Genomic DNA, 11,924 nt, shown 5'->3' on the forward strand with positions numbered 1-11,924 from the left:
GTTGTTTCCAATTTCATTGCCACGTCCCACCCAAAGACACAGCCCAGCAACTGAGGACGAACTTCCTCTGCCTGTTTGGGGCATTGTTTTCTGTTTTTTTTTTTAACTTTTGTATAAAATGGAAAACAGAGGCCCCAGTGTCCCAGTCACTTCATCTCCAAGACAGGGACAATAATATCACCGCTTCATTTACTGTTGTAAAAAATCAAAGCAGGCCATCCATACAGATCACCAGGCGAGGTCAGGGCCAGGCCTGGGCTAAGTGCTTGATGGAAAGGGATCCCAGGTTGCCCCGACTACCTCCCCAGGGGCACCTGAAACACTGGGAGGCCTGCAGAGGCAGCCTGGAAGGAGGTGTCCACCAGGAACTCACCTGGCAGTCCCAAGTGCCCCCGGGACACTGGCCAGCCCAGCCCCCTACCTCCCTCACCTCAGACTTGAGACAACCAACCGCGTTCATTAGACTGTCAATCTTCTTATCATAACGGTTCATTTTACGGTGACCCGAGTTGTCATCTTCGGTAGAGAGGTCACTTGACCGCATCACTGAGGCCAGCTTTTCTGAAGATGGTGGCGTGATCCCCAGGCAGTGAGGTGGATTCTGATGTAGAGGAGGGAGAGACACATGAACTCATAAGGCAGAACTGCAACCATTGGTCCCACCATCCCTGGCTGTCCGCTGAGCAGGAAGAGCTAAAACTGCTAAAGGGCAAAACCACAGAGACCCCAGGGGGAAGGGCACACCGACCTTCTTGGTGGAACATTGCCTCATTACCCACCCTTGTTTTTATTTTATTATTTTTTTTGCGGTACGCGGGCCTCTCACTGCTGTGGCCTCTCCCACCACAGAGCACAGACTCGGGACGCGCAGGCTCAGCGGCCATGGCTCACGGGCCCAGCCGCTCGTGAGCCCAGCCGCTCCGCGGCATGTGGGATCCTCCCGGACCGCGGCACGAATCCCTGCATCGGCAGGCGGACCCTCAACCACTGCGCCACCAGGGAAGCCCCCTACCCTTGTTTAAATGTTGTTTCTGAAGCTCTTCTAACATAGAAATAAAAAGCCTGTGTTACACAACTACTGAAGCCCACGCGCCTAGAGCCCGTGCTCCGCAACAAGAGAAGCCACCGCAATGAGAAGCCCGCGCACCGCAACGAAGAGTAGCCCCTGCTCTTCGTTGCGGTGCACGGGCTTCTCATTGCGGTGGCTTCTCTTGTTGCGGAGCACGGGCTCTAGGCGCGTGGGCTTCAGCAACTGCGGCACGCGGGCTCAGTAGCCGTGGCTCGCGGGCTCTAGAGCGCAGACTCAGTAGTTGTGGCGCACGGGCTTAGTTGCTCCGCGGCATGTGGGATCTTCCCGGACCGGGGCTCAAACCCGTGTCCCCTGAATTGGCAGGTCGATTCTTAACCACTGAGCCACCAGGGACATCCCCAGTGTCAAGTTTAAAAAGAAGGATATAACAAATTGGCAAAAACTGTGATTCCCAAAGTTGGCAAAAGTTGGGGGCAGTAATTATTTTCATACACCCAGGGTGGACATGAAACATGTCAAAAGTCTTCTAAATGAATATGAATACATGGTAGTGGATAGTTGCAAAGGCAAACAAATCTTCTATAACAGGTATTTTAAGGACAAGTGGAGAAATTTAAATATTAACCAGATGTTATATGATTAAGAAATTAAGTTTAAAAAGAAATGACGTGAAGTTTTTAGGACTAATCACTGTTATTTTGGTTATGGAGAAAATGTTATTAGAAATGCATACTGAATTATTTAGGGTTAAAATGGTATTTCTGGAAAATATTTACCTAAATACATCAGCATAAAAAATATTTTTTAAAATGCATGTGCCCCTCAGAGAAGTTTATGCAAAGCTGTATAATACTTTCAAGACTTCAAAAAGATATACTAATCTGGGGGCGAGTGTTTCCATGGTTTTTTTTGTTGTTGTTTTTTTAACTGTCTTTTAGTTAATTAACTTATTTATTTGGTTGCACCGGGTCTTAGGTGCAGCAGGCGGGCTCCTTAGTTGTGGCAGGCAGGCTCCTTAGTTGCAGCTCACAGGCTCCTGAGTTGTGGCATGTGAACTCTTAGTTGCAGCAGGCATGTGGCATCTAGTTCCCTGGCCAGGGATTGAACCGAGGCCCCTGCATTGGGAGTGCAGAGTCTTATCCACTACACCACCAGGTAAGTCCCTCCATGGGATTTTGATATATGGAATTTGACTCTCTCATTCTATACATTTATTCCGTTGTATTAAGTAATTGCTATTTCTCATTGTTTGCACCGTTTTTTCCTTCTCGTAAGCTGAGGTGGCTAAACTTCTGTGCTAATTTCCAGGGAAAGATGATGGCTATCAGGAATAAAAGGAAGTGTTTTTTTAATTTTAATTTTTTTTAACATCTTTATTGGAGTATAATTGCTTTACAATGGTGTGTTAGCTTCTGCTTTATAACAAAGTGAATCAGCTATACATATACATATATCGCCATATCTCCTCCCTCTTGTGTCTCCCTCCCACCCTCCCCATCCCACCCCTCTAGGTGGTCACAAAGCACTGAGCTGATCTCCCTGTGCTAGGCGGCTGCTTCCCACTAGCTATCTATTTTACATTCAGTAGTATATATAAGTCCATGCCACTCTCTCACTTCATCCCAGCTTACCCTTCCCCCTCCCAAAGGAAGTGTTTTATAAGGGTGTAAACTGTTAGGTCAAACAAGTAGGACTCATAGGGTGCAATTTAAAAAATGTATGTGCCCTTTGTCCCAGCAATTCTATTTTTGAGGGATTTATCAAGAATATCTAAGAATGTGAATTAATATTTAAATTCAAGGCTAGGATATAGATAAATGTACAGAAAGATAGAATTGGTTAAATACTTAACAGTACACAAATGTACGCACAATGGAATAATGCCTTAAAAAAATAATGTGTGATATAAATATAGTCAAAATATGTGGAAAAAAGAACGTTACAACAATAAGTAAAATACAATCCCATTGTTACAAAAATCAAAAGAACGAGTTTATTTACAAAAAAAGACCCAGAAGTCTTGCACCTAGAAGTTACATGGGTCTTCTCAGGGTGGTGGAATTACAGGTGGTTTTTACTTTCTTCCCTGCGCTGATTTAGATTTTCTAATTTTTCAACAATGACTGTGCATTGCTTTTATAAGAAAAAGAGTTATTTTAATATATAAAAGAAGGGCAATAGGAAAATGTATAGACAGTATGATTACAATTTGAAAAAAAAACTCCGCATAGGAAAAAGTGTTAATAAATGTACCGAAATATTAATAGTTTTAGAGGAGTGGTTACCCTTGGAGGTGGCAGTGACAAGAACAGGACCAGAGAGGAGCTTCTGGGGAAGCTGGTGATGTTGTTTCTTGAGCCGGGTCTTTGTAAAAATTCATCAACACACTTCTGATGCATGTACTATCCTGCACTTTCCAATGAAAAGGTTTTAAAACTTAATAGCAGCCAGATTAGAGTAGTAGAATTACAGTGATTGTCTATTTTTGTGTATTTTCAGCTTTCTGTCATAAAAATAGATGACTTACCTAGTAATAGGGTAGAGAAAAAACCCAGACCTGCTTTCTCCCAAAGATCTTACCTTGTGTACCACGAGGGGTTTTAAAAATGAAACACGGGGACTTCGCTGGTGGCGCAGTGGTTAAGAATCCGCCTGCCAATGCAGGGGACACGGGTTCGAGCCCTGGTCCGGGAAGATCCCACATGCCGTGGAGCAACTAAGCCCGTGTGCCACAACTACTGAGCCTGCGCTCTAGAGCCCATGAGCCACAACTACTGAGCCCACGTGCCTAGAGCCCGTGCTCCGCAACAAGAGAAGTCACCGCAATGAGAAGCCTGTGCACCGCAACGAAGAGTAGCCCCCGCTCGCCGCAACTAGAGAAAGCCCGTGTTTAGCAACGAAGACCCAACACAGCCAAAAATTAATTAATTAATTAATTATTTTTAAAAAAAAAGAAAGAAAAGAAACATGAATCCCCACAAGCACATAGCAGCTTCCGGGGTCCATGTCCAGCTCCACCACAAACTTTTCCTCCTGTGGTCTTTTCTCTCTTGTCCATAATGGTAAGGGCAGGCTGGGGCCTCCCAGGAACATGGAAGGCCACTGAAAAATGGAAAGGAGCTGAACCAAGAGGACAGCATGAAAGACAGCTACTGCTTGAGAGATGGTAAGTCACATCTCTGGGCCCCTCCGTTTCTAGGCTTCTGTGGCCCTAGGACGGGAAGGGGCACTGAGCTTTCCAGGGGGGACCACAGTCCTAGCAACCCATGTCAACAGGAAGTCCATTTCCATAGCGGCATGACTTTGATATATAATTTGAGAACTACTAAGTCTCTTCATTAAAAAAAAAGAAAAGAAAAAAATCATTTTAAATAAAATATAGTATGTTTGTTATAAAGAAATTCAAGCAAACCATGAAAAGATAAAGCATTAAAGCCTCCCACCCCAGAGGTAATCACTGCTTACCACTTCTTATATTTCCTCCCCAAAACAGGTTTGCACATATAAACATATCCATACACACATGGACACACAGATGCCCTTTTCTGCACAAATAGGGCCAAACTCTCCGTGCTGTGCCACTTGTTGCTTCATTATCACGTAGAAATATCTACCTCAATCTTCTAGTGGTTGCATGGCATTCCATTGTATGGATGCATCATAATTTAACCAATACCCTCCTGACAGACATTTAGGTTGCTTCTAATTTTTCTCTATTGCAAACAATGCTTTAGTAAACATCCTGATACACACACAGATCCCTGTACTCTTCTGTGACTTTTAGCATCAATTCCCAAGTGTAGAACTATAGAATCCATGTTTGGATGGATGCTGCCAAACTGCCTCCAGAACGGCAGAATCGGTTTCACAATCCACTCAAAACTGTCCAGGGGGGCTTCCCTGGTGGCGCAGTGGTTAAGAATCCACCTGCCAATGCAGGGTACGCGGGTTCGAGCCCTGGTCCAGAAAGATCCCACATGCCGCGGAGCAACTAAGCCCGTGCGCCACAACTGAGCCTGTGCTCTAGAGCCCGCGAGCCACAACTACTGAAGCCTGTGCGCCACAACTACTGAAGCCCGTGCGCCTACAGCCTGTGCTCTGCAACAAGAGAAGCCACTGCAATGAGAAGCCCATGTACCGCAACGAAGATCCAATGCAGCCAAAAATAAATAAGTAAAACAAATAAATGTTAAAAATATATTTTAAAAAACAAACAAACAAACAAAAAACTGTCCAGGGACTTCCCTGGTGGTCCAGGGGTTAAGACTCGGCTCTTCCACTGCAGGGGGCACAGGTTCGATCCCTGGTCGGGGAATTAAGATCCCACATGCCACGCTGCGTGGCCAAAAAAAAAACACAAACAAAAAACCATCTAGGGCTTCCCTGGTGGCGCAGTGGTTGAGAGTCCGCCTGCCGATGCAGGGAACACGGGTTCGTGCCCCGGTCCGGGAAGATCCCACATGCCGCGGAGCGGCTGGGCCCGTGAGCCATGGCCGCTGAGCCTGCGCGTCCGGAGCCTGTGCTCCGCAGCGGGAGAGGCCACAACGGTGGGAGGCCTGTGTACCGCAAAAAAAAAAAAAAAAACCATCTAAAAAGATTCGTTGATACCTCCCATATGCTTGTCAACACAAGATATTCATAATCTTTTCAACTTTTTTCCATTCAATAAAAATGATAGCTTGTTTTTTCTAAAATGTAGTTGTTTCTAATTTACATTTCACTGATTATTAGTGAGGTACACATAGTAAAAAAATCTAAAAAGCATTTTAATTCCAATTTTCCTTGCACTTTGTATAGAGAGATATGTCAGAACACTTCATTTATTCCCTAGAATACCAAACTCCCTTTGTCTCTTAGGGATAACATGGTAAATCAGGGAGTCAAGAGAGTGAAGTATGACTCTAAACTTCAGAGTAATTACTATTATTTCTAATTTTAAAAGTAATAAGCTCTCAGAAAAAGAATCTTTCAAAATAGATCAGGCATCATCATCTTAAGGTATAGTCATCCCTTGGTCTCCACAGGGATTGGTTCCAGGACCCTCATGGATATCAAAATCAAAGGATGCTCAAGTCCCTTGTATAAAATGGTGTAATATTTGCACATAACCTAGGCACCTCCTCCTGTATACTTTAAATTAGCTCTAGATTATTTATAATACCTAATTCAATGTAAATGCTCTATCAGTAGTTGCTGGCACACAGCAAATTCAAGTTTTGCTTTTTGGAACTTTATGGATTTTTTTTTTTTTTCTTAAATCTGTGGTTGGTCGAATCCACAGATGTGGAACCCGTGGATACAGAGGGACAACTGTAGTCTCAAGCCCTTTGCTTGTCTCAATAATGAGATCTTTGTCTAAAACACAGTCACAGGCCTTGTCTTGTCAATGAGTTTCTTCACTGCAATTGACTAGAACACAAGCATAAGGAAGGCACAGCTGCCAGTTTGCAGCTGTAACCCCAGTGTGCAGCAGTGTCGCAAGAAATGCATGAATTACTGTACGGATGGATAGACGGACAAGCAAAACGTTTTGAGGTGTGGCTAAAAAAAGACAACAGTTCTCTTGGAACCTTGGCAACTCACACGGAAGGCAGTTATTCCTCAGATTATTCCAGTGGTTTTGATGGTATCTATGGAATACGTGCACGGTCTCTTATGGGGGTGACCGTAAAAGTGAAGATGCTTTCTTGGATATGTACGTTCTGGCATATATTTTAAAATTATGCTTCGGACACTAGCAAAGTTACGTGGGGCAAGACATGTAGCTCCTCACATACAAATCAGAGAGCCTACGAGTACCGCCTCTAGAATGAGACACCCCTGAGTCCTAACTCCACCTCTGCTACTCTGTCTGCGAGACTTCACCCCTCTGAGCCTTGGTTTCCTCATCTGCACCTTGGGAGAGCGGGACCTACCGCACTGCAGTGTTGGCAGGACTCAAGAAGATTCCCATACTTTCAGGGTTTAGCCAGGCACTCAGTAAGCGGGACCTACTGGGATGTCTCTGAGAGCTCCCACCGACCCTGAACCATACAGAGTGTGAGGCCTGCTGGAACCTGACCAGTCGGAGAAGAAAAGCCTGAACGAGAATGAGCCTACCTCCCACTTGCATCCCACATGTCGGGTGGATGATTTTCCAGGGGGCATCCAAGGTACCTTGGTTTTCACCCGGACACTCCGCCGCACGTTCACGGTGTCCCCTTTCATTCCGCGCTTATGAGATTTCTGTGGAAAGGGACAAACCCAGGGTCACTTCCCCACGCAGCTGGCCGTGGCATCACTCTGGTGGCATCCGCTTCCAACTCTGCTGGGGAGCCGCTTCTGACTAAGGCTACTGCTGCCACTTCCGGGTGACCATCCTACCTTCCAACCAGGCAACTGAGCTCTGAAAGCGAATGTGTCTGTCTCTCCAATCTCTGGAGTTAGAAGTATGAGGAGGCCCAGCTGGGAGGTGTTGCCTTGCTCCACAGCCTTGGCCTTGCCCCCCTGGCATGCTCCTACCTGGCTGTTGGTCGCTGATGCTTTCGGGAGTTTTTTTATGTGGACATGGACAGGGGTGTTCTCATCCACGTGAACATGTAAGGGGGGAGTTGAAGAGCGGTCCTTCATGGTTCGCTTCTGGCAGGTGGGGGAGGACAACACAAAAAAGGTTGATCTGTGGATGAGTAAACTGGGCGTGAAAAACCGAGCTCACAGCCTCTGGGGGCCACTGAAAGCCTAGCCACCAAGCAAGCAGGACAGCAACCAGCACTACTGGCATGCGGGCGGGAAGCAAGGCGGGCGTGCCACTCAGCAGGCTCCTGAAGATCCCAGCTGAAGACCACTGGGGAGATGAAGGTCCATTCAAGAAAAGGGTCTGTGAGACCCACAAGTTCTAATAAAGAGCCCAAACCCAGGCCCCGGGGTTCTCAGAGCTGCATCTCTTTCCAAGCCTGCTGGAATGCACAGCTCCTCCTGAGATTCAGCGCAGCACAGATGGAAAGCAGGTGAGTCCTCCTACACCGGAATCTGAATGGGGCATGCGGATTAGCACGGGACATGCACAGAACGGTTATGGTGCAAAATACTTCAAGCAGCAGGTAGATAAAAGACGGGGAAGACAGAAAGCTGGAGGAAATGACGAGATGAGAAGGTTGTATGGATTCTAAAGGCCACTTAAGCAGGGCTGAACACATACCCCTCGCCTACCACCAGCTCCTGTCAATCCCCATTCTTTTTTTTTTTTTTACTTTTTCTTTTTTCCTTCATGTCTTTTTTTTTTGAAATTCTGTTTTCAGATTTTTGAAGTTTGTCTGGAAGGATTAGTTTAACACAACCTCCTCATACCCGGCAGCCTTGCCACAGGCAAAACCAAATCCAATCAATCAGCAGGCTATGCATGAAGGCACCTAACAGAGCACCTGGCCACCGGGCTGCCAGCAGAAGCGTTTTTTCTGGCGGGGCCACAGGCCACAGACCACGGGGCTGCTCCGCGCACATGTCACCTACCGTCACAGTCACACTGGGCGAGCCACGAGGTGTCCTCAAGACCTTTTTCTGCGTGAGACTCGTTACTCTGTTCTTCTCACACGATGGAAACCTGTACCTAGGCACAAGAAGCAGATTATAAGCAGAAAACTAGGGCTTTTCTATTTCTTAGATCTCCCCAAGTTATATACTACATGTGGTGTCTAACGAGTCCACGGCTAGGAGAACCAGTGTGGAATCATTTGGCTCCCTTTACACAAGCACCAAACTCTCATGGTGTGCCCGGCAGGGGGATGGAAGCAGGGGGTGATGCGCATTCGCAGGGCTGGCCTTTTAACCTGCCATCGCATCACATGTATCGTGACCTTTTACTGAAAAGCCCAGCTGTCATCCGGTCTGTCAGGAGACAAAAAAGCAGGCAGCACGTGGGCAACAGCCAACATGCTAGTCTGGCCAAGGGCGAAAGTGCCCAAGACACTGGCTGGAGCAATGCTCAGTGAATGACTGCCATGAAAAGACAGAGGCATGGGCTTCCCTGGTGGCGCAGTGGTTGCGAGTCCGCCTGCCGATGCAGGGAACGCGGGTTCGTGCCGCGGTCTGGGAAGATCCCACATGCCGCGGAGCGGCTGGGCCCGTGAGCCATGGCCGCTGAGCCTGCGCGTCCGGAGCCTGTGCTCCGCAACGGGAGAGGCCACAGCAGTGAGAAGCCCGCGTACCGCAAAAAACAAAAACAAAAACAAAAACAAAAACAAAAAAAAAAAAAGAGGCATAAGCTCAGGAACAAGGTCTCTGTGACTCCGTTTCATAAAATTAATAGTCAAATATTCAAATAAGAGGATGAAAAATGACTATTTCCCAAAATATTCCGCTTGCTACCCTTTAAGCACCTAAGAGGCAGGGTTATTTTTGCTTTTACGGATTTTTTTTTAATACCACGTGTAATTCATCTTATACATAAACAACCCCATCACCAAATGTGCAAATAAAGCAAAAGTTTAATCTCCAAAATCTGGCAGCAGTCAATCCAAGAATTCCAGGACGGGAAGGGACTTGGAAAGTACACTTCATCCATCCCACTGCCTGGTGACAGCTACCCCCAAAATATGACCTTGTCCTCGCCCTCCATTATTTTGGAAAAAATAATGCGACATAAAAATTCTTTAGCACTTTAGCATACATTTTGCTGTATGTATATCACACCTTGATATAAAAGAAAAAAAATTTGAGTCCTACTAATCATTTAGCCAAGGAATACCAAGTCTGTGCAGATGGGTTTTTTTTTGTTTTTTCCCTCCTCACTTAGAACATTTCTGTTCACTTGAAGCCAATAGATTTGGGAAAGCTCTCACCCTCAGCGGGTTTTCCATCAAACTACCTGGATTCCACCAACATCTGACTAACTGCCGCGTCCACCTCTTTCGTGGTTGTTATTTATTTACACCTAGCCTCCTTTCAAAAAGGATCTGAGCCTAGTACTCCAATGACACGATGGTGATCCTATTTGCTACCAGGAACTGGGGCACCTGAGGAGGGAGGGCCAGAGGGGGGCAGAGCTGGGATTACATGCGTGTATTTTCCTCTTTCCTCTTAAAAATTATTTTTAAATGTTTTGGTCCAGGCTTTCAGTACACAGAACAGAGAGCTGAAAAGAGAATCCTCCAGTGAGCCTGGCCTGGGAGCCCCTGCCCGCTTTTCCCTGCCCTATGGCGGAGGCGCCCCCCACAATGGCAGTACCTGGGGGAGCCGCCTGAGGATGAGGCAGACATGGTCAGGCATCAAAGCCGCAAAGGTGGGCAACTGGGTCAGCAGGCTCTGCTCAGGGGGACCCAGAAGGGCGTGTCAGTGAGAATCTCAGGGGCCGGGCATCAAACGTCCTGAGGGGAAGAGAGTGTAAGCTTTGGGGGTGACAGTTGGATGAAAACTTGGGAGGTGCTCCTCTGCTGTCCAAGTCGCACAGCAACTGACTGTCCGGCCAAAGTGGGGGGAGATAGGAGAGGCTGAGCGACCCGGTGGGCGGGGCGGTGAGAGCCTCCCTCCCCAGGGAGGGCCAGGGGGCGGAACTTCGAAAAAAAGAACCACCACACCCAGGCCCCACGCGGGAGGGAAGGTGGGTGGCCACCAGGGGGGAAACCTGAGACGCTGGCTCGCGTGCGAGGAGGGCGGGAGAGAATCGCTAGGCTCCAAATGGGCCCCAAAGGGCCGGAACCAGCGCAGAGAGCGGGAGGGATATTCGCGGCGGAGCCAGGGCAACTGTCTCCTAGGAGAAGGGCGTTCCCGACAGAATAGACACCCGAGAAGACCAATAGTATTTGAAGGAGGAAGGAGCGGAGGCTGCAGGGGGAAAGGGGCGCTAAGCAGCGAGTGGGTGCCCCGACGGCAGAGGGAAAATCCTCCAGGGCGAAGCAGCGGCCGCTGAGATTTGGTATCCGAGTTAGAGCGGGTTCGACGTCGGGTCGTGCAGGGAGCGGGGCGGGATCCCCGGGAGGCCCGCTAGACAGGTGAACCCACCCAACGGGGTAGGGCGGCCCGGAGGCGGTCCCCGGGGACTGCGCTGCCTACGAGGAGCCGGCAAATAACTGCCGGGCCGAGGCCCTCAGGGAGGGCGAGGAGGACGGGGCGACGCCCACCGGCGGGCAAGAGGGCGCGGGGCCAGTCTCCGTCGGCGGAAAGAAGGGACGACCACCCACCAGCGGGCAGGAGGGGACTAGTTTCTGCCCATAGAGAGAAGGGCGAAGCCCGGAGGGAGCAGAGCCCTGCCGGTGGTCAGGTGAGGAAAGGCCCGTCCGTTAGCAGGAGGAGGAGAAGGCCCGCGCCGGTGGGCGGGGCGGGGGGCGAGATTCTGACGGGAACTGGACGAGCGCCCCGGAGGGTCCCGGCGGGGGCGGCCCTGGGGGCAGTGGGACCCGGCGACCTCGGCGGGGGCCACCCCGCCCGTGGGGACCAGGCCCGGCGGCGGCCGCGGGACGCCCCGGAGCGCCCTGGCTCCCGCCTGCCGGCGGCCTCTCACCAGGAACGACACGGCTGCGCCCAGAAACGCCTCCTTATGAAGTCGTTGAAGTCGGAGGCCAGGGTCTTGCCATGGAGACGCCGCGACGGATGCAACCCAGCTCTGGCAGCGACTCCTCCCCGCTTTCTCCTCCTTTTCCGACAACCGGTCGGCAGGTCGCCCATTGGCCAGTTCAAACCCCCCCCGGGAGCCTCTCGGGTTTCGCCATTTAGGCCCAGCCCCTGGCGTCACAGGGATGCCCCGCCCCGCCTGAAGCTCCGCCCTCTTCCGGGCCACGCGTAGCGTCGCCATGGAGACGCGCGACGCCACTGACGGGCCTGGCCCGGGCTTGCGTCGCCCGGGCTTGCCTCGCCGTTCAAGACCTAGCTTTCCCACTTCCGCCATTTTTACCCTGCCTTCAGCCCTCGTCGGTTCCCCTAA

General features: G+C 49.4%; 1 protein-coding gene across 6 annotated transcripts in view; it reads right to left on the reverse strand.

Annotated features, from left to right (window-relative positions):
• ODF2 (outer dense fiber of sperm tails 2) overlaps nt 1–11,668 on the reverse strand; it is a gene marked incomplete at its 5' end in the record, with an annotated part of 32,103 nt that extends 20,435 nt beyond the window's left edge. Inside the window, 5 exons of one of the 6 annotated variants that reach the window (XM_079706959.1) lie at nt 431–601; nt 7,187–7,255; nt 7,532–7,648; nt 8,519–8,609; nt 11,505–11,668. In XM_079706959.1, coding sequence (XP_079563085.1) covers nt 431–601; nt 7,187–7,255; nt 7,532–7,648; nt 8,519–8,609; nt 11,505–11,668 — 612 coding nt within the window. Of the gene's footprint in view, nt 1–430; nt 602–7,129; nt 7,256–7,531; nt 7,649–8,518; nt 8,616–11,504 lie in introns of those variants that run through there. The other 5 variants (XM_079706958.1, XM_079706957.1, XM_079706960.1 and 2 more) reach the window with 5 other exon arrangements.
• Nucleotides 11,669–11,924: the final 256 nt, after the last annotated feature.

This window comes from Hyperoodon ampullatus, assembly GCF_949752795.1.
Source record: "Hyperoodon ampullatus genome assembly, chromosome: 6".
Lineage (NCBI taxonomy): Eukaryota > Metazoa > Chordata > Mammalia > Artiodactyla > Ziphiidae > Hyperoodon > Hyperoodon ampullatus.